This window comes from Zingiber officinale, chromosome 6A (assembly GCF_018446385.1).
Source record: "Zingiber officinale cultivar Zhangliang chromosome 6A, Zo_v1.1, whole genome shotgun sequence".
Lineage (NCBI taxonomy): Eukaryota > Viridiplantae > Streptophyta > Magnoliopsida > Zingiberales > Zingiberaceae > Zingiber > Zingiber officinale.
Window position 1 is genome coordinate 146,388,716 of NC_055997.1, and position 22,716 is coordinate 146,411,431.

The following is a 22,716-nucleotide window of genomic DNA, read 5'->3' on the forward strand; positions in this document are numbered from 1 at the left end:
TATTTTTTTTTTTAATTATTAGGATAGATATTTTCTCAATTAGAATTTTTTTAAACTTTTCTATTTATATTTCGAGTTAAATTTTTTTCTATGCTATCTGATGATTTAATGTATAAACAGAATTTTTTTTTCATATTTTGTTCATTGTTGAGTTATTTTTTAAAATTATTAACAAAAATCATACTTTAAAATTTAAATTTATTTCTTTTCAAATACAAAGTATTTCATTGCTTTCATTGTGTGAATTTTTATACTGATCTAACACTATCTAGATGATGTTGACAAAATTTTTCAGGATTTTTTTTTTAAAATTGATAAATAATTTTTAACATTATTTTTATCAAAATAGGAGATTAATTAGTAAAAGTAAAATATTTTTTAAAATTATTTATAAAATATATATATTAGCTTACTGGTAATCGTTGTAATGTACCTCTCGAAAAGTTTTTCAATTTTTTCTAACCGTTTACTTTATTTTTCTAAATTTTTTCCTGATTTTTTTTTTATGTGATCAAAAGGGAGAAATAAGTAAAAGTAAAGGGAGAGTTAGGATAATTCCCATAATTTTATAATTTTTATCCTTATATTTATTTTTATAATTAACTTGTTTAATTCATTACTTTACTATATTATTTCATTGCATTTTTAACCCTAACTTAAACTTAGATTGATGCACATCAAAAACGAAGAGATTGTTAGTACCCGAGCTAGTTTTGATGTGGTCAATCAAGTTTAGTTAGGTCATGTTGTGTTTGATCCTTGTGTCTAAGCGTGCAGAAGCTTAGGAACATAAGAAGTCGAGCGGAAGATGCAGCTAGCGAGAAGGATGGCACGGGAAGAGAGTCGACGGGCTCAGTGCATCCGAAGGACGAAATGTTGCGAAAGAGTACACCGGCGGACGAGAAGGACGTGCGCGACATTTGAGGGATAAGAAGTCGGGAAGGAAGCCTGCTCGAGGAGAAGGTTAGAGTTGAGTTCGGGTGAGCTCAACTCTAGTTAGCCGGAGAATCACCTATGCGAAGAACTACGTGAAGAGATCAGCTTTTCAGCTGAGTTGCCCTATGGAAGGCGCCTTCCATGGTTGGAAAGTGTCTTCGATGAAGAGTGCGAAGGCGTACGTCTTCCCTAACTGTTAGCCGAAGATAAAATTTTATCTTCAGTGATAAGATTTGCCATGCTGGAGGTGCCTTCCAGCTTCGGATAGAATTTTCCAAGGGTTATAAAATTATCATAAAATTATTATTACAGTCAATAATTAATTGACTACTATAACTATTGTAATATTTAGTTACTAATTGACATCTACTGAAGCTATTATGATAACCATTTAAAAGGACAAATATTTTTAAAGTGATTTTAATATTATTTAAAATAATTTTAATTAAAAATATGTAATATTGATCAAATTGATTTAAATATTTTTTTGATATTATCAAACTAAACTAAAAAATAATTTAATTTTATATATTGTAATAGTTATTTTAAATAAGTTGGCACATGTCGGTGTCACTGCCTTAAATTGAATCAGCTTCATTTCATTAATTTTTAAGGAACAAGTTTGTCTCTGTCTTCCAATTCTGCTTAAGCTTGTTATAAACTTAAGAGTCAGAATTATCATTAATGAAAAAATGTAGGGAAAATTCTTCCTTGGAATAAAAAGTAATTAGTTGGTCATATGTCATTATCACAGTCTTGTATTGAATAAGCTTCATTCAGAAGAAGAGACCTTTTTCTTTCTATGAACTTAAATCTTTAAAATTCTGAATTCAAACCGCTTTAATTATTAGTTACTCGTTCTAATTCTTACATATGAAATACTATACATTCGAATTTTAAAATTTGAGCCATCCTTACATGAAACAGTGAGCATCCATTAACGACCTTCAAACAATGTATGTGAAACAGTATTCTTGGAGATGTTCGATCTGTTTGTTGATGATGATTCAGAGTCGAATAGACCTCTTAAATTCACAAATCCAGGCTGAGTAGGCTCCGGCAAAAGAGAAATATCACTGTCCAGCATTTTCAACAGGGAATTCATCATTGGTCTGTCCTTTGGTCGCTCTTGAACACATAAAAGGCCAATTTTTATGCAACTCAATACTTCTGTTGCCGGAAATGAATCTCCGATTGATTCATCGACTAGGTTCAATGCTTTACCTTCTTTCCACAAGCTCCAAATCTAAGACAACACAATTACAATGAATTAATTAGAAGAATAAATGTGAAAGAAAATCTCATAGAATAATTCTCATTCTACTTACATGATCAAGAAGATTCACCAGGAACGAAGAGTGATGAACACGTCTATTCTTTTTACCACTTATAATTTCAAGTATTAATACACCAAAACTAAATAGGTCAGATTTAACAGAGAATATTCCGTCCATGAGATATTCGGGTGACATATATCCACTGTATTAATATGAAATCAACATCATCAATTCAAGTCCAAATTTAGATGCAAATCATTTGTACACGAAAGTAATGATTAAGCGAAATTAAAACTTACTAAGTTCCAACAACTCTCATCGTATTAACTTCTGTATCATCGCCTCCAAATATCCTAGCGATTCCAAAGTCTGATATTTTAGGATTCATATCCTTGTCAAGAAGAACGTTACTAGCTTTGAGGTCCCGATGGATGATTCTTAACCTAGAATCATGGTGCAAATACAAAAGTCCTCGTGCAATCCCAACTATGATATTGTATCGTGTTTTCCAATCCAACGACCTACTCTTTGCCGGATCTGCTTGAGAAACCAAAGCAAAATTAACACTCCATTAGCATCAACCAAATCAGGCAAGCAGAAGAGTAGCTTGATTGCACTTGAAATTCTAACTGACAGTTGAAGTATGGGGAACGATCGACTGAAGTGTATTCAGCTGAACACGTACGAAAGAACTAACCGAATAGAAGGGCATCCAAGCTTCCGTTAGGCATGAACTCGTAGATCAACATCCTTTCCCTCCCTTGAATGCAACATCCCAGAAGTCGAACCAGGTTTCGATGTTGAAGCTTAGCAATCACCATTACCTCGTTCTTGAACTCATTGGCACCCTGACTCGACGTCTCGGAGAGCCTCTTCACGGCTATCTCTTGCCCGTCATCCTTGAACTTGCCCTGCCAATTGCCATCGTCATATCGGATCTCCAAATGTAGCTCAGCTTGGATTATTTAGGCAGGTAATTTTGATTGGGATATATAGTCAAAAGAATACCTTGTACACTGGTCCGTAGCCTCCCTGTCCGAGTTTGTTGCTGGGCGAGAAGTTTTGGGTGGCTTCTGTAATGGTGTCTAGATCAAAGAGTGGTAGATCCAAATCCGTTTCTTCTGTGCCATCATCCAAGTAATTTCCGTCTGCAAATAGCGACTGTTTCATTAATTATGCTAAATTCAACGCGAAGTAGTTAGATGTCGCCATAGATCATTATCACGTACGTTTCTTCTTCCTCTTGCAAAGGCAATAAACAACGAATACCACAAGGAAAATAGCCAGAGCTGAGGCCACAATGATGGCCACTGCAGGACTCCTATGCCCGTGATTTCTCCCCGTGGCTGAGCAAGAAACGACGAGATCATTGGAGGAAATTAAAATTGTGATCGAACAAACTGTACATCGAACTCACTGATCATGAGGTCGGCTGCTGCTACTCTGACGTAGAGATCCTGCCCTCCTCCGCCTTCGTAGAATTTGATATCCGTCAGATCGGTCGACCAGAGCACGCACCCGCTGCCGCTGCCGCTGAGGTTGGCCTGCGCGTAGCCGGTGCAGGAGCAGTTCGGCAGGCACCGGAGTCTGCACTCCTCCAGGCTCACCGCGCTCCAGTCCACCGACGCCGTCGCGGTGTCCGGCAGCTTCAAGCTGCTCTGCCTCGCGAACCCGTCCGTGCCGTTGACGCAGTCCAACGCCGTGATCCTGACGCAGCCGTCCAGTCCCTCGCTGTTGTTCCGAGGGGCGAACCCCTGCAGGCACTTGCACAGCGTCGACCCTTCGGGGTGGCACACGCCGTTAGGGCCGCACCGGGCCACGCTGTCGCACTCGTCATGAGGCTGGAACCCCACGAACGTCCACAGCTGCCTGGCTTGGATCCAGATGAAGTGCTGCAGTGTGCCGGAGGTGTTGATCACGAGCCGGTCGATGACCGAGGGGTCAATCAAGTACTCGGAGAAGAAGGCATGGTCGGGTCCGGTCACGTAGTCGAAGCCGATGCCGAGGGAGTTGTCGCGTTGCATCACGTCGGCGCCGCTGAACCAAAAGCCGTTCCATGGGCCGCCCCGCCAGTGCAGTAGCTGGCCATCCATTATAACCGCCTGGCCGTGGTAGTCGATGGCGATCGCATAATTGCTCGGTGACGGATCGCTCTCGCTCGTCCACGCCGTAAGGTTGTAGTTGCGCCCGCTCGTCAGATTCCACCCCACCTTCATGCCCGGGATGCACGTGTCGGTGGGAAACTCAAAGCTCTGCCACGCGCCGTCAGAATCTGCAGCTCTGGCCTCTCGGACGATGAAGTTTCCTGTGTTAAGGAGTTTCGCCACGGGGTTCTCGAGAGCTGTCTGCGAGTCGGAGGACCAAACGACGGTTGAGTTTCCGTCGGTGATCGTGAGTGCTCCGTCGCTGGTCAGAGAGAGACGGCCGGAGCGATCGGTGACCGGATTCTTTCTGTTGGCGACCCATATCACGGTTTGGTTGTCGGAGATGCTGTGGTACCATAGGCCTATGTAGCGGTTGTTGGAGCCGGTGGGGCTGAAGAATCCAAGCTCGAATCTGCCGCCGTCGGAGATCAAGGTTGTTCTGTTGGCGTCGAGGAGAGGAGTGGAGACGGTCAGGGTGTCGCTTGCAATGGAGGGAGAGAAGAAAATTGTTCCGAGGAAGAAGAGGAAGGAGCAGAGCCAGACAATCCTTGCCTTCATGGTCAAGGATATTGGAAGAACATTAAAAATAACTAATTTAATGATACATGAAAATCTTACATCGACCATGTTTGTATAACTATGTATGATCTACAGTTCAATCTTGCCTTCATGGTTAAGGAGGTTTGCCGATGCTACAGTCCGGATATATAGATCTCCGCGTGTGTTATAGGAAATTTTCGTAAGATTAAATCAGTACCTCAAGATTATTCTAGCGGAAAATTTGAATACGTCGAATAAAAAAAGAATAAAACAGTATTTAAAATAAAAATAAAAAAATCTCCGAACATAGAACAATTTTTTTTATCAATAATAGTTTTTTTTTTTTTTTACTTCGGAGCCTTAATATATTTTTTTAAATAATGTTTTTGATTTTGACTTTGACTTTGGAGTTTTCTCTTTGATTTGTCTATAGGACAAATGTGAAATGGAATTTATGGTATCATTCACTATCTTGAGGGGATATGCACGATGCATCATTGACTCAGGGGCTCAGACATATTCTAAAAAATCTATGAACTATATGTTTTACTCACTGACAAAATTAAATTCTCCGTGGAGCACTGACCATGGAAATATTCGACATGCTTTGAATTTTTAAAATTACAAATTGACTGTTCATATATACAGATGTTTAAGTATTTTAATGTTTTAAGAAGCCGTTAATGTTTAATATTGTTAGTATATTTGAAAATTTCTAATTAATTTGGATAGTTTTCTGTCAATATTGAACTTGATAATTACCTTTCTTTTGGGTTTTATTACCGTGATCAATACATGAATAACAAATTATTTTCTTAATCGTTCTTTGGCAAACAATCAGAATTCAGTATACAAAGTGTGTAAATAACTACACTTTCCTTATCATTTTCAATCCTCCTTGACTTGGTAAGTAAAAATAAAGTAGTTTTCTTAAAATTAAATATTTGCAGAGTACTCCCATCAATACAGAGATTACAAGTAAATTCAGCCGCTATGGATTAGTTGGTATCTTGGTATTTATTTTAATCCGTCTTCGCTCAATTTTCAGTTGATATAAAATATTTAATTAAAGTACCTGACCTTTTTCAGATAAAGTGTCACTATAAGAGGGTAAATTTATTTATTGATTTATATTTTATCATAAGATTAATAATATTGAATCATTTAAGATATTAATATTATTGATCCTGTCTGAAGGGTGAGGAGATGATGCACTAACTTAAGTAGAAGGTTGGTTGATGAATAATTAATTTTTCGATCTGTGATGAAGCTCCTTAATGATCCTGCACATAATTAGACGATCCAACAAAGTGTTAGTGACCTAGAACCGGGGTGGGGGATCTCTGGCTAAGCCCTCCAACGCTCAAGTCAGTTCGATCTCCAGAAGGTGGATGAAGAACAGTAAGAAAAATGCTTGTGAGAAGATAGGGTTCAAATGCAAATGATTGCGTGTGCCTTGCCAACGAAGATGACTCTCCTTTTTATACCACTTCACATAACCTCCGCGATCGTGATGTGGTCTCCGGTACATCAGAGTTTGTTAGAAGATGAAAGAAAGTATAACTTGGGTGTTTTATATAATCCGAGAAATCTTTTTTCTACCTACAGATGTACCTTTTTTGTCGTTTATGTATTGCACCCTTATTGAGGCGGTTAAGAGAATACTCTGCTATAATTAATATGAGAAACATAATAGTCTTCGAAGAAAACCCTAAAGAAATATTCCCCAACAAGTTCTGATAGGTTGTCATAATGTTGTCTGCTGGTCTACTGAATATATCTTGGTCGGCTCACAAGGCTGGTCGTATTACTTGCCATAATATCAATTTATTCTGTCATATATTAAATACTATAGAGATCTATTTAGAGATTAATATAATGCTCATAGCTTGCCAAAGCTTTATTCAAGAAATCATATGATAGATCATGTATGTTATAACTTTATCCCAAGGACAATGTGACATTAGGTAGCTTAAACCCAGTCGACCTATGTCCGATCGAGTGGACATGTAGAGTTTCTTAAGGATAAGTGCCTTTAAGCCTGCCCGGTCTTTACCCGGCCGGGCATACAAGGGAAGTCTATGTTCAATCGGTCTTCATCCGACATATCTTATACTAAGAGTTTTATAAGACCACGTGTCTTTAAGTCCGTCCGGGCTTTACCTGACCGGGCGTACATAGAGAGTCTTATGTTTAATCGATCTGTTAGATTATATATTTATTTGTTTATAGTTTTTAGGACAATTTGAACTTTTTTTATAGAGTTTATGGTTTTTTAACTTAACTATATAAGACCTTATACTCTGTATCAATTTTAAGATCTAATAATATAGTTAGTTTTTTCCTTCTCTTAATTTCTACATGGTATTAGAGTGAATCTTCTTCTCTGACCTAATTTTTTCTACCGCCCCCTATTATTGCTTCCTGTTGCCGTTGCCGTCTCCCACTGCTATTATTGATTTCGGCGCCGACATTTATTTTCTGTCCTGCTGCTGTTGATTTCGACGCCAACATCTATTTTCTGTCGATTTCGACGCCGACGTCCTGCCCTACCAATTTCGACGCCGACATTATTTTCTGTCGATTTCGATGTCGAAGTCCTATGTTGTCAATTTCGACACTGACATCCTTTTCTACTGATTTTAACACCGACACCCTATGATATTAATTTCTACATTTGACATCCTTTTCTGCCTCAGATTCTTTGTGTGACCACGGGTCGTCCTGACATCAGTTTTTGTGGATCATACAAATGTGTATCCTTACAGTTTGGTTATTTTGAGAATCATTCGTTCTGTCATCATGCCTGGTCGTGCAGATGCTTCATGGAAATTTGATTCATATATGTTTGAGCAGTTTCAACGGTTCCTTGCTTCACAACCCTCTGCCATGTCAGCTTCCTCTCATATAGGTTTGTCGTCGTCTGGTATTTCAGGTATATTTTCATCCTTGTGGATTTTGGACTCTGGTGCCTCCTATCATATGTCATCCAATTTGTCATCTTTTGTTTCTTTCTCTCCCAGTTCATTTATATCTATTGTGGCTGCTGATGGTACTCCTATGTCATTAGTAGGTGTTGGTTCAATTGTTACATTTTGTTTATCTCTTACTAATGTTTATTATATTCTGAGTCTTACTTTAAATCTTATTTCTATTAGTCAATTATGTAAGTTTGGATACCTAGTCTCTTTTTCTTAATCTAATTATTATGTTTAGGACCCACAATCTCAGAGGTTGATTGGGACAAGCCATAAGCAAGGAGGACTCTATGTTTTAGATCAACTCAAATTACCAGAACTTGTAGCTTCGAGTGTGGATTTATCGTCTTTTCATCTGAGTCGTTCATCTTCTGATTTTTATTTGTGGCACTCTCGCTTAGGTCATGTTTCAGCGTCTCGTTTATAGTTTTTAGCCTCTACAGGAGCATTAGGACCTTTAAAAAGTTATGATATTTCTGATTGTAGTGGTTGTAAACTAGCCAAATTTTCTGCCTTACCATTTTCTAAAAGTCTTTCTTTTTTTTCTGCTCCATTTGATCTTATCCATTCTGATGTGTGAGAATCCTCTCCTATTCCTACAAAGGGGGTCAAGGTATTATGTTTTATATATTGATGATTGCACTCGTTACTCTTGGGGCTATTTTATGAAACACAGGTCTGATTATCTTACAATTTTCAATAACTTTAGAGCTCTTGTAAAAACTCAACATTCTAGTGTCATAAAATATTTTTGTTGTCATTTGGGGGGTGAATACAATTCAAATCAATTTTCACATTTACTTGCTTCTGATGGTACTATTCATCAAACCTCGTGTACAGATACTCCTAAACAAAATGGCGTGGTTGAACGGAAACATAGATATCTTGTTGAAATAACTCATTCATTTTTATTGTCTGCCAGTGTTTCTAGTGTCTTTTGGGGGGAAGCAATCCTTACTGCTGCTCAAGTCATTGATAGAATTCCAACCTCACACAATTCAGGTTTGTCATATTTTGAAAAATTATATGGGTGTGCTCCTGTCTATTCCTCTTTGCGTGTTTTTGGTTATACTTGCTTTGTCCTTCGTTCACATGCAAAGCGTAATAAGTTAGCCTCTCGGTCTGTTCTTTCTTTTTGAGTTATGGTGTTAGTCAAAAAGGATATCGTTGCTTTGATCCCGTTAGTCAAAAATTGTATGTCTCTCGTCATGTCATGTTTCTTGATGATATTCCATTATGTTCTATTTCGGCTAATTCGCATAATATGACAAATTCATATCTACTTTGCATTGATCCTTTCAATATCGATACTGAGGAAGATTCACCCGCAAATCTTATTAGTAGTTTAACTGAATCTGGTACTTAGGTTCCTGAGATATCCGCTCCACATGTTCCTCCTTCTGCCACTACCCAATTATCTCCTGAGGCTGCAGATGATCTTTCTCTCCACCGTCGTTAATCTACTCGTGTTCGTAAGTCTACTAAACTACCAGATTTTGTTTACTCTTATTATTCTCGTTCTTTTGCTTCATTTGTTGCATCTATTTATTGTCTTTCTGAGCTTAAATCCTATAGAGAAGCTGTTTGTAACTCACTTTGGCAGAGTGCTATGACTAAGGAATTAAGTGCTTTGCATCAGAGTCATACATGGGATTTGGTTCCATTGCCACCAGGAAAACATACTATTGGTTTTCGTTGGGTATATAAGATCAAAACTAAATCTGATGGATCTATCGAACGATACAAAACTTGTCTTGTTGCTAAAGGTTATTTTCAGGAGTATGATATGGATTATGAAGGAACATTTGCTCCTGTTGCAAAAATGATAACTATTCGTACTCTAATTGCTGTTGCTTCTGTTTGTCAATGGAGAATATCTCAGATGGATGTCAAGAATACGTTTCTAAATGGTGATCTTCATGAAGAAGTTTATATGACACCTCCTCTTGGTATTTCACACAAACTTGGTGAAGTTTGCAGGCTTTGTAAAGCGCTTTATGGTCTCAAACAAGCACCTCGTGCTTGGTTTGAGAAGTTCTTTACAGTGATTACTTCATTTGGTTTTCATCCTAGTAATCATGATTCAATATTGTTTGTCAGATGTACGAGTGCATGTCGTATTCTTTTTACTTCGTATATTCACCGAAGTCATAGATAGATAATTACTGAAGTAGACGCACGTGAAGTAATAGGGTACTATTTTACTTCATCCTATTACCGAAGTCGTATCCTGGAAAAAAGCGAAGTCTTTGACCGGTTCAAGGAGGCAAAACCGGTTCAAAGTTAGACCGATCCTGAGGTAAAAAAACCATCTTTTACCTCGTTTGTTTTGTAAAGTGCCAAAGTAAAAATGATATATAACTTCACAATTTAAATGAATTGATGAAGTAATAAAACATCTTTTACTTCATTGGTTGTGTAACGTGCTGAAGTAATAGATGATATGTAACGTCACGGTTTATATTGATTGACGAAGTAAATATAATCTATAACTTCACCATATTTTTTATGAATCGAAGTAGTTGGTATTATGTTACTTCATAGTTTATATTTATTAACAAAGTAATTCATTGTCAAGACTTCCTTATTTTGTATTATACTGAAGTAATTGATAAGATACGGCTTCGCAATTATTAAACTGTGATGAAGTAAATGTTACCTTTGACTTCGACACAATTTTAATGTGACGAAGTAAAAAAAATATTTTCCACTTCATCAAAATTAAACAATATATATAACAAAATGACAAATATCATAACAATCCATAAATTTATCCACCAATCCACAAGTATATATATATATATGTATATCCATAAATCCACAAGCATAACTAAAAATACATCCACAAACCAAAAGTGTATCCACAGGTATGTATGTCCAAAAATCCATAATGCAAAATAAAATTATTTATCCTAACGTACACGACCCATTTAGGCACCTATAGATACGAGTAGATGAATTCGCTCAATTCACTTCTGACTTCATCATATTGAGATTGGTTGTAATATTGATTCTTGATTGTTCCTGCAAACTTTTATGTAAAAAAACAAAACAAAACAAAAATGTATTAGATTTATAAAATCATTACATTCATTATATATCATAAAGAAGAAACTCATCATCTTCTCCAACTGTGGATTTTCACATTTAACTATCTCTTTCATGTATCTCATCACACAATATCCATATTCAACAGAACCACTTTGTTTTAGATTGCCCTATAATGTAATCAAAAAAGTAATGCAACAATTACAATCCAAATAATCAGAACTATCCATTCATGTCTTAATATATATATACAATACATACCGTCAATTGCTTAAAACCTGGTGCTTTAGCAATATCCTTTGAGGCATTGTACATCTTGACCCCACTACATTTAAAAAGTAAAAAAAAGTTATATTTTTCATATTTATAAGTGAATGCATTCAAAATCAACACAATCTACTACCTACTTGGTCACCATAGTTTTTCATGCATCATCTCGGTTTCTATTAGACATAGAGTCCAATAAATATATCATATTTTTATCCTCATTGACGATAGTCAAGATCCAATGGTACCTACAAAAATAAAACTATAACAGTGACTAATATGTAGTAAGAATTGATAAGCAATTAAAATATTACCCAGTGTTGTATAGGATGAGGCAGATGCTGTCTCTACATACTGCTTCCAACTGATCAGCAATATGTTGTGATATGTCACGACCATATTTACCAAGTGGGCATGTAGGTATGTTGCCGGGATCCACAAATGAAACATAATCAGCCCTGTCTTTATCTCTCAAATATTTATAGAGGTAACTGCACTCAAAGATTATATAACTTGGTTAAAAATGGTTCAAAGTCTGGGCAAGTTCCAAATAAAATATTAAAATGCAAACAAATATTGTAAGTTGGCATAACATACCCCATGTAAATCAAAATTTATCTGGCACCTATCTCTCTCATCTCCATAAAGCACAAGATATCTTCTCTTAGCAAATGAGATTATAAACTATAAAACCTGCACATCAACTTGGTCTGCGGCAACTTGATAAATCATAAGAGAAGAAAGATGGTAGCAAGTCTTGTTTACCTGGAGATGCACGGCTGGAGACGCACGGCTGGAGGCGCAAGTTTGGACATGCACGGTTGGAGATGCAAAATCAGAGGTGCAGGCTGGAGACGCGGAGGACGGAGACACAAGGCTGGAGACACGGAGGATGAGATGCAAGCTTGAGATGAACAAATGGCCGGAGGCGTGGTGGAAGGCTGGAGACGCACAACGACGGCTAGGGCTTGGGCGAAATTTTGGAGTGGAGACGCAGGATGGAACACACAGAGGACGAAAGCTGGAGATGCAGGCTGGAGACGCGAGCTCGAGAAGACAAAACTGCCGGATCGGAGGCGTGGTGGAAGGCCGGATCGGAGCTAGGTGCGCGCGGTTGATTCTGCCGTCAGCTCGAAGAAGAAACGCACGGGCTAGTTAGGGCTTCGGGTGGATTTTGGGGGGCTTTTAGAGTTTAATTATTATGTTTATTAGAGGTTATAGTAATGTTTATTAGAGGTTATATTAAAGGAGTGGGAAATTTAATTTTGGACTTGTAAAAATTAAAAGTAATGAATAGATGAGAAATTAGAAGTATAATTACTTCATATGTATCCGGTTCATCTTTTTTACTTCACAACAAAAAAAAAATTTATATATATATATATATATATATATATATATATATATATATATATATATATATATATATATATATATATATATATACATATTAAAGTTTTTACTTTATCAAAATTAAAATACCGAAGTAAAAAATTATTAAAAATTAATAGTGAAGCCCTTGTTTTTTAAATTCTGAAGTAAAACATAATATTTTACTTCGCTAGTATTATTAATGAAGTTGATTGTTATATATTACTTCGTAATTAACAATCGTCGAAGTAAAGAGTGACGAAGTAAAAAGCCAAAATTCTACTAGTGTATGACATGATTATTACTAGTGATGATTCTGATGGAATTGCTTCCTTGAAGTTTGAGTTAGCTCATTGTTTTGCTATGAAAGACTTGGGTATACTACACTACTTTCTGGGCATTGAGGTTGCTTATTCCCCGAAAGGTTATCTTTTATCTCAGCTAAAGTATATATTTGATATGTTTGAGCGTGCTCGTCTTACTGATAATAGAGTTGTTGATACTCCTATTGAGACTAATTCTCGATATTCTCCATCTGATGGCTCACCTTTGCCGGATCCTAGTTTGTATAGAACTATTGTTGGAAGCTTGGTTTATCTCACCATGACTCGTCTAGATATTTCATATGCTGTTCATGTGGTTAGTCAATTTGTCGCTGCACCAACTACAGTTCATTGGACTGTTGTTCTTCGTATTCTCAGGTATCTTCGGGGCACTCAATTTCAAAGCCTTTTATTTCCTTCTACTTCATCTCTTTAGTTGCGTGCATACTCTGATACGGATTGGGCTGGTGATCCTACAAATCGTAAATCTACCACTTACTTCTGCATTTTTCTTGGTGATTCCCTCATTTCTTGGAAGAGTAAAAAGCAAGATGTTATTTCTACATCTTCCACATAAGTCGAGTATAGTGTCATGACCTCAACTACTTGTGAGATAGTTTGGTTGCGTTGGTTGCTTGCGGATATGGGTGTCTCTCTTCATCAACCTACTCCGTTATATTGTGATAATCAGAGTGCTGATATGTTTACCAAGGTACATTCCGCTTCACGTTTTCGTTTCTTATTCGACAAACTCTCAATGCTTCTAGCTATAACATCGTGAGTTTGAGAGGAGATGTTAGATTATATATTTAGTTGTTTATAGTTTTTAGGACAATTTAGACTTTTTTCTTTTTTTATAGAGTTTAGAGTTTCTTAACTTAACTATATAAGACCTTATATTCTGTATCAATTTCAAGATCTAATAATATGGTTAGTTCTTTTCCTTATTTTAATTTCTACACGATCTTCATTCGGTCGATCTTATACTAAGAGTTTTATAAGGCCACGTGTTTCTCAGTCTGTCCGTGCTTTACCTGGTTGGATGCACATGGAGAGGCTTATGTTCGACCGACCTTTGTCCGACCGATCTTATACTAAGAATTTTATAAGACCACGTGTCTCTAAGTCCGTCGAGGCTTTACCAGGCCGGGCGTACATGAAGAGCCTTATGTTCGACCGACCTTCATCTGACCGATCTTAAACTAAGAGTTTTATAAGGCCATGTGTCTCTAAGTCCGTCCAGGCTTTACCCGGCCGAGCATATAGATAAAGTCTTATGTTCGACCGACTTTTGTCTGACCGATCTTATACTAAAAGTTTTATAAGGCCATGTGTCTCTAAGTCTGTCCGAGCTTTACATGGCTGGGCATACATGAAGAGCCTTATGTGACATACCTTTGTCCGACCGATCTTATACTAAGGGTGCGTTTGGTTCAAGTCATCATGTATAACCTTGGTTATGTGATTACCAGATAATCACATAACCAAGGTTATAGGGAATAAAACATAACCAAATGTTGTTTGGTTCAACATAGGTAATGCAACAAAAACTTGTTTGTTTGAAGGTTTTAATGAATACTCTACTTTAATATTTTACCGTATTACCCTCAGTTACAAAACTAACTACACATATTATTATTATTATTATTATTATTATTATTTATTTTTTAATGTTTTTTTACTTTTCTTTTTCTTGTATATTTTTTTACTTTTTTATGTGTTTTTTTATTTTTTAATGTTTTTATATTTTTATATTATTTATATATATTTTTTTATTTTTTTACATTTTTTAATTTTAATTTTTATTTATTTATTTTATTTTTAAAATTTTTAAATTTTAAATTTTTTTTTTAATTTTTAGAATTTTTTAAAATTTTAAATTTTTTTTAAAAAAATTTTATAATTTTTTTTAAATTTTTAAATTTTTTTAAAAAAAATTTTATAATTTTTTTAAATTTTTTAAATTTTTATTTTTTTTGTTTTTTTTTAAATTATTTATTTTTTTAAAAAAATAAAATTTTAAATTTTTTAAAACATTTTTTTATTTTTTTACATTTTTTAATATTTTTTAATATTTTTTCTCTTTTTTTTCATGTTTTTTCTTATCGGAGGGTATTTTTGGTAAAAAAAATTCGTTAACCCCAGAATTAAGAAAAACCTTAGTTTTCTGAGGTTTTCTGATTCCGGACTGCATGACCCTTTTGCTGACGTGTCGGGCATGGAACATTACTTGGGAATCATCGAATACCTAAACCAAACAAGGTTTTTGTTGATAACCTTGGATGGATAACCAAGGTTATCAAGAATAACCCCGAACCAAACGCACCCTAAGAGTTTTATAAGGCCACGTATCTCTAAGTCCGTCCGAGCTCGGCTGGGCATACAGATAGAGCCTTATGTTCGACCGACATTCGTTCGGTCGATCTTATGGTAAGAGTTTTATAAGGTCATGTGTCTCTAAATTCGTCCGGGCTTTACCCGGTCGAGCATACAAATAGAGTCTTATATTCGACCGACTTTCGTCCGACCGATCTTATACTAAGAGTTTTATAGGGCCATATGTCTCTAAGTTCGTCCGGACTTTACCCGGCTGGGCATACAAATAGAGTTTTATGTTCGACCGACCTTCGTCTGACCGATCTTAGACTAAGGGGTTTTTAGAAAGTTTAGGGCCTAGAGCTCGGTCAGATTTTTGCTTGGTCAAGCTCTCTTACATTCAGCCGACTACTTGACTAATTAGATATATTATTTCCTAATTTCTAATGTAAAATGCTAGAGCTCTTATATCCGACCGGCTTTATAGCCGGTCGGCTTTATTCGAACGCTCTACTTTTTAACCACTCGACCAAAACCTTAAAATTTTACCATGAGACAATTGACAGAGTCATGAGAAACGCTCCCTCATTTTGACTTCGATCGACCCTCACCTCATCCTAATTTTAATCATCACATCATCTTCTTCAAGATCCGTTAATTATAATCCGTATCAATCACCTCTACGGCCATACAAATAAATTCAACCATGAAAAAAATAACACCGTGGCACCGGAATAGAATTTATGTTTATCTCATGCTTTATTAAATTTTAAGATTTATTCTATTTGAAGCTTGTGCCATTATTTTATTATTGAAACCTTAGAATATAAATAATATATAGTTTTTTTTTTGTCAAAGCTGTTGTATACATTTATACTGTAAATCTAAAATCTAGACTCATCTTTTATTTTCTTGACCCTTGGATGCAGAGTATCATTGTTTTGCAATTCATATACAAGTTTGTATAATAATTTTAATAAAATTGTTTTAAACTATGAAAGATTTAAATATGAATCCTTAAGGCCCCTGAAAAATTTTTATGGTAACACTAAAAGCAGGGGCGGAGCTAGGCCCCTTATAACAGGTGGGGCAATGAATGCCATTATTGATTATGAAGTTGGTGAACTTTTAATCTTCAATGATTTGATACAGAGGATCAAAATTCAAAAGTCCTAGTTCAACAAAAACAACAACAGTATAACACAAATTACACAATTGTTCAAGCAGAGTAGATTAGTAGAGTAGAAAAATAGATAACTTTCATCCTGTACAATAAGGAGACAATCACAAAACACAGAAGTCAGTGAAGATTTCTATTTTCTAGTGACGACACTTATCAAGGAGAAGAATGCAAGAGGAAAATAGATGATTTGTATACAAAAAGATGAAGCATTATTCACCAGGTCATAGTATAATTCTGCAACTTAATTGATTAAGCAACTAAACCCACATGAAAAAATGTGTTATTTTACTGTAATGTGATTTGTGAGTTAACTAGTAAATTAGTAATGTAACTTATGTAAAGTCAATAATATTTAATCAACCAAAACTAGTAAATAATAAGAGAAATCATGGAATGGATATGGATTCCAACTTGCAAGCAGTAATAAGTGAAATTGGGGAAGATACCAGTTGTCCTCGAAGTCTTGAATCCGGCGGACAAAGCAGTGGAAATTAGGGAAATCTGAGAATGATGTCCATTGTCCAACACAGGTCATAGGGTGGATGGTGGAGGTAAGCACAGTAGCGTGACTAGCGTCGTCGAATCCAACGAGTGGCGGCGAGGACAACTTGACAAGGCGGAGGGAAGCCGACTGTCGACACCGTAAAAGAGAGCCTCGTCGAGTCGTCGATGAGGTTCTGCTTGGAGTCTGGAGAAGCTATGCTGCTATGGACTATGAAGGCGGCGGAGGAGGAAAAGGAGAGTGGAGAAAAATGAAAATCTCAGACTCAGAGTCGCCGTCGCGCAGGGAGAGGGCAGCCGTCGCGCAGGGAGAGGGCAGCGACAGCGAGGAAGGAATTTCAGGACGAGCCCTAATTTTATTTTTTTTTTACTGGGGTAATTACTGGGGCAAAATTGTAATTTTATAATATCTATGGACATTTGTACAAAATATTGAGGTGGGGCAGTTGCCCCACTAATCATCAATGTGGCTCCGCCCCTGACTAAAAGCATTGCCTCTGTTATGGTAGAAGGAAGTTAGACCTAATCGAAGTTAGGTTGAATTGATTGATAAAACTATATTTCAACGGTTTTGAATATTCAAAAAAGTATTTAATAATTGAGATTGCAAAATCAAGTGTTCCATCTTTCAAGATGTCCAATATATGAGTTTTAGAAGGAAGGATGGTCCACTTATCCTAAACTAGCAATAATAGTTTTTGACTTTTATGCATGTGGATGTTCTTTTCAGCCGTGAGCGAACGTAGCTTACATGGCCAGCTGCCCGCACGGGGTCCGGATAATTTTTTTTTCTTAAAAAAAAATAGTTCCAATTTAAGGAGGAGAGGGGATAGAGCACTATATTAATTGATAAATAGATAGGATTCATTTAAATTAATATGATCTATCCGTAAATTAATATGATCTATCCGTAAAGTGCGGACGGATCCTAATTGTCATTTAAGAGATTGGCACAAGGCAGTAATCTTTCAGATCAAATTTGCTGTCCCTAAATTTTTTTATCTTCGTATTTTTTATCGATCGGATGGACCAAATTTTATCTTAAGATATCATGGTATCTTTAAAATGTATATAATATCCTCGTGATGTGCAAGACATCCTTAAGATGTAATCTGATTCGTATGATCGACAAGGGAAAGGGGGATAAAAAATTTGAGAACAGGAGATTTGATCTCGTAATCTTTTGCCCATAAGGCCGGTGGGTCCCGATAAAAAAATTGATTTTGTATTCAAAAGTTAGGGGGTGGAAGGTGCAGGTCATCGAGAGAGACGGTGATGGAAAGATATTCGGTGATGGATAGACGGTGAAGCTCCGGGTTTTGATTGTGTTCTTCTTAGGGACGCTACCTCTATTTATTTGTAAAGATCCATGAAAGGGATGGATGAGCCGATGAGCCATGTAGTTTACAATGAAGGACAAACAAATAACACAGACTTCCAGACGTGCTTTGAAAACCTCATTTCTATTAAAATTAAAATATTTATTTTATTGGAGTCAATATTTTTATTTAATTTTATATTTAATTTACATTTGATGAAAAATATCTTAGAAATTTTGATTGAATTATCATAACATCGCAAAATAAAAGTTATAGGATTTGGTGAATGCAATGAATTTTGGTATAAATATACAGACACCTACTCCAAAGTATTATGATTGAGAATAATTTTTTTTAAAAAATTAATTATTTTTCTAAGCAATATTACATTAATTTATGTTCTCAAAATGAATGATGTACTCACATATTAGCAACAATGTAATTACTGACTTAAACTATAAGATATCATAATTTTTAACTTAAAAAAAATTGATTGATAGATCTAGAAATATCTCAAAATGACTATAAACAAACTTAATAAAAAATAATTATCATACTATAAAAAAAGTTCAATCTACAATTGTAATACCATAAAATTACAATAATAATAACAACATTTTTATTGAGTACGCGACACCGGTCGACGAGAAGAACGTGCACGACGTTTGAGGGACGTAAAGTCGGGACGGAAGCCTGTTCGAGGAGAAGGCTGGAAATTGGATTCGGGTGAACCCTATTTCGGTTGGCCGGAATCACCCAAAAGAACGCAACTTTGGAAGTTGAAGCAAAGAAGCAAGTGTGCTGGAAAAACCGCTCAAGGTGCCTTCATCATAGCTTGAAGGCACCTTCATCTGGTCAAAAGTGACCGTTTGAGCGCAGATAAAGTTTTATCCGTGACTTGGTTAGAGACGTCTTGGACCTTGTTGGAGGTGCCTTGGACCCTCGGGATAGACTTTCCAGGAGCTATATAAAGGCCCCTGGAGGTAAGAAATATTCATCAATTGTTCAATCAACTCTGTATTCATTCCTAGTAATAGTTCTGAGCTGTTAGAGTGTAAAACGTTTCTCCGCCTTCCTTTACTTTTTCTAGTGTACTTTTCATCGCTCTGAATTAACAACCTTCTTGGTTGTAACCAGGTTAACTCCTGAGTCTCTGTTTTATTTCTGTTCTTTATTTCAGTTATTTTATTATTACTATTGTATTTTTGAGTTGAAAGCACGAGGAGGGTATAGTTTTTATTTTCAGGCAATTCATCCCCCTCTTGCCGGCCCCGCTGCACCAACAAGTGGTATCAGAGTCCGACAACCTCAGAAGGACTAACCGCCGACTGAAGCACAAAGATCAGGACGATGGCCGGCGTGAACATTCATCCCCCGAAGTTCGACGGAGACTTCGCTACTTGGAAGCGAAAAATGGAGGTATTTTTTAAAACTGAATTTGATATACTTCTAACAATGAAATATGGATATGCAGCGCCAAAAGGTAAAGAAGAATTCAACTGGACAAAGAAGGACCAGGCCGATTTTGTGGCCAACGGAAAGGCGGAATTTCACCTACTCAGTGTGCTGCCACCCTAGATGGTAAGTCGGATCGGAAGCTACAATTCCACCAAAGACCTCTGGGACAAATTCCTGGAGCTCCACGAAGGCACCTCAGAAGTAAAGCTAGCAAGGCACGACATCCTCCGGATCCAGTTAACGAACCTCCGGATGAACAACGGCGAGAAGGTAGCGCAACTCCAAGAGATGATCAAGGAGCTGATAACTCAACTGACAAATCTCGACGAATCGGTAACGAACTGAGATTCCATCTGGTATGCGCTCAACGTCTTCCCAAGAACTCCAGAGTGGGCGTTCTTAGTAGATGCTTACTGCATCTCTAAGGACTTTGAGGTAAGTAGTTTAGAAAGTCTATTTTCTACTTTCGAACTTCACGAGTCTCGACTTACAAAGCCTAAACAAGTAGAAAAGTCGAATCTCAACATTGCCCTACAAGCCGAAAAGGACGATCCCGACTCCAAAGCGTTGATCGATAAAACTAAAGCGGCTCTTTTGGTAAGAAAATTAAATAAGTTCGTTAAAACTAATAAGTTTAAATCGCAGTCGAGGAAACATCAACGGAACAGAAGGACGGTCCGATGCTACAACTGCAACAAGGAAGAGCACATCAAGGATGACTACCCCAAGTTGAAGAAAAGGCACAAGGAGAAGCCTCAAAGACCGACGTCCTCTACACGCAAGAATCTGAAGGCCACTTGGGATGATTCTTCATCCTCCGAATCAGAAACCGAAGCCTTTTCAGGATTAGCATTGATGGCCAACCATCTCTTCGAAAATGACTCAAGCTCAGAGATGAGCATAGATGAAGGGGGAGGAACATCAGAAGAAGAAGAAAACTATGACGAAGGGGGAGCATCACCGCTTAAGGTAAGTAAAGTACGTGATCTCACTCCTACTCAGTCATTTCAATTTATCAAATTGCTTACGAAAGATCTAGCAAAATTAGAAAAAGAAAATGCTGAATTAAAATTGAACTTAGCAAAAGTATTCTCACTAGAAATGTATGATAACTTAAATTTAGAAAATGAAAAATTAAAAATTGAAATTGAGAAATTGAAAAATAATGCATGCTTAAATAAATTTTCAAAATCGAAACTAAGGATTTATGGAAAATTAAATTGGTACATTAGAAAACATCAGGGGCAACTTAGGAAAATTCCTAGAAACTATATACCCCCTAAGTTTTTAAATAACCCAGTAGGAAGAAACCTTTATTGGGTTCTAAAATCCGTTTTAGACTGTTTTTTTTTAATTAAGGCTTTCAGAAGAAAAATTAAACAGATAATTTCTTTTGAGACTTTGTTTAAGGAAGTGGTTGTTGCTCCAATAACTAAGAAGGCCTTGTGCCTCGCCATGACCTGGAAGCCAAAATATTGAAATGAAATATTTAATTAACTTCTTATTAAAGCATTAAAATTAAAGTTAGATAATGCTTTAAATTTTTTTCCCATACTTAGAAAAATATTCTTGCTTAGAATTTTTACTTGGAATTTTTTTTTTCTTAAAGTTAAAAAGTCTTCTAAAGTTAAAATTTTTTTTTGGGTTTAACTTAAAATTTTAGAACTTTTTAGAAAATTTAACTTAGAATTTATTTTGAAGTATTTAGTACCCCATTTTTGCTGTGATCAAAAGGGGAGAAATAGTTACCAGTTAAGTTTAGGGGGAAGTAAAACTAATGTCATGCATGTTGCAATTTAGTTTAATTGCAAATTTAGACTTTAAATGTTAGTTATGCAATTTCTTTAAATTACTATTTGTCTGTTTTTTCCCTAACTTAAACTTGGGTTGATGCACTTTAAAAAGGGAGAGATTGTTGGATCCCGTCGTAGTTTTGATGTGATCAACCAGGTTTAGGTTATGTCCTGTTTGTTTTCTGATCCCTGTGTCTAAGTGTGCAGGAGCTTAGGAGCGCAAGAAGTCGAGCGGAAGACGTAGCTAGTGAGAAGGATGACACGGGAAGGGAGCCGACGAGCTCGGTGCGTCTGAAGGACGAGAGAGTTACGGAAGAGTACACCGGTGGGCGAGAAGAACATGCACGACGTTCGAGGGACGTAAAGCCGGGACGAAAGCCTGCTCGAGGAGAATGCCGGAAATTGGGTTCGGGTGAGCCCTATTTCGGTTGGCCGGAATCACCCAAAAGAACGCAACTTTAGAAGTTGAAGCAAAGAAGCAAGTGTGCTTGAAACACAAGGTGCCTTCATCATAGCTTGAAGGCACCTTCATCTTGAAGGAGTCTTCAAGACTTAATGAAGGCACCTTCATCTGGTCAAAAGTGACCGTTTGAGCGCGGATAAAGTTTTATCCGTGACTTGGTTAGAGGCGCCTTGGAACTTGTTGGAGGCGTCTTAGACCCTCGGGATAGACTTTTCAGGAGCTATATAAAGGCCTCTGGAGCTAGAAAATATTCATCAATTGTTCAATCAACTTTGTATTCATTCTTAGCAATAGTTCTGAGCTGTTAGAGTGTAAAAGGCTTCTTCGCTTTCAGTAAAGGAGACTTTTTCTAGTGTGCTTCTCATCGTCCTGGATTAACAATCTTCTTGGTTGTAACCAGGTTAACTGCTGAGTCTCTGTTTTATTTCTGTTTCTTTATTTCAGTTATTTTATTATTGTTATTGCATTTTTGAGTTGAAAGCACGAGGAGGGTATAATTTTTATTTTCAGGTAATTCATCCCCCTCTTGCCGGCCCCGCTGCACCAAAAAGAACAACACACATTACAATAATAATGCATAAAAAGAGAACAATAATTTAGATAAAATAATAATTAGTAGTATACATCAATAACAATTATATAAACAATAATAATATATTATAAATATTCCTCTTTAAGACCCACAGTAAACCAGCATGCTTATAATTATATTAGCTAGAAAGAACAAAGTTCTTCATGAAAAATTATGTTCTCCAATCTTTTCAACTATTCTAGATTATTCCCTGTAATAAGATACCTT

The 22,716-nt window shown here is 36.5% G+C and overlaps 1 protein-coding gene across 1 annotated transcript; it reads right to left on the minus strand.

The window, feature by feature from the left end:
* Positions 1-1,756: 1,756 nt before the first annotated feature.
* On the minus strand, positions 1,757-5,052 carry LOC121998552 (G-type lectin S-receptor-like serine/threonine-protein kinase At4g27290). The gene is made up of 7 exons (XM_042553523.1): positions 3,631-5,052; positions 3,443-3,559; positions 3,222-3,361; positions 2,911-3,124; positions 2,513-2,750; positions 2,265-2,415; positions 1,757-2,182 (listed from the first exon to the last, which is right to left on the minus strand). Exons 1-7 carry the CDS (start codon positions 4,982-4,984, stop codon positions 1,874-1,876), a joined length of 2,523 nt encoding a protein of 840 aa, XP_042409457.1. The 5' UTR covers positions 4,985-5,052; the 3' UTR covers positions 1,757-1,873.
* Positions 5,053-22,716: the final 17,664 nt, after the last annotated feature.

Coding starts and splice junctions, on each gene's coding strand:
- LOC121998552 (XM_042553523.1), bottom strand. CDS start 4,984: ATGGTCGATGTAAGATTTTCATGTATCATTAAATTAGTTATTTTTAAT. Junction 3,362..3,442: donor TTGCAAGAGGAAGAAGAAAC/GTACGTGATAAT, acceptor CGCTATTTGCAG/ACGGAAATTACTTGGATGAT. Junction 2,751..2,910: donor CTTGGATGCCCTTCTATTCG/GTTAGTTCTTTC, acceptor TTTCTCAAGCAG/ATCCGGCAAAGAGTAGGTCG.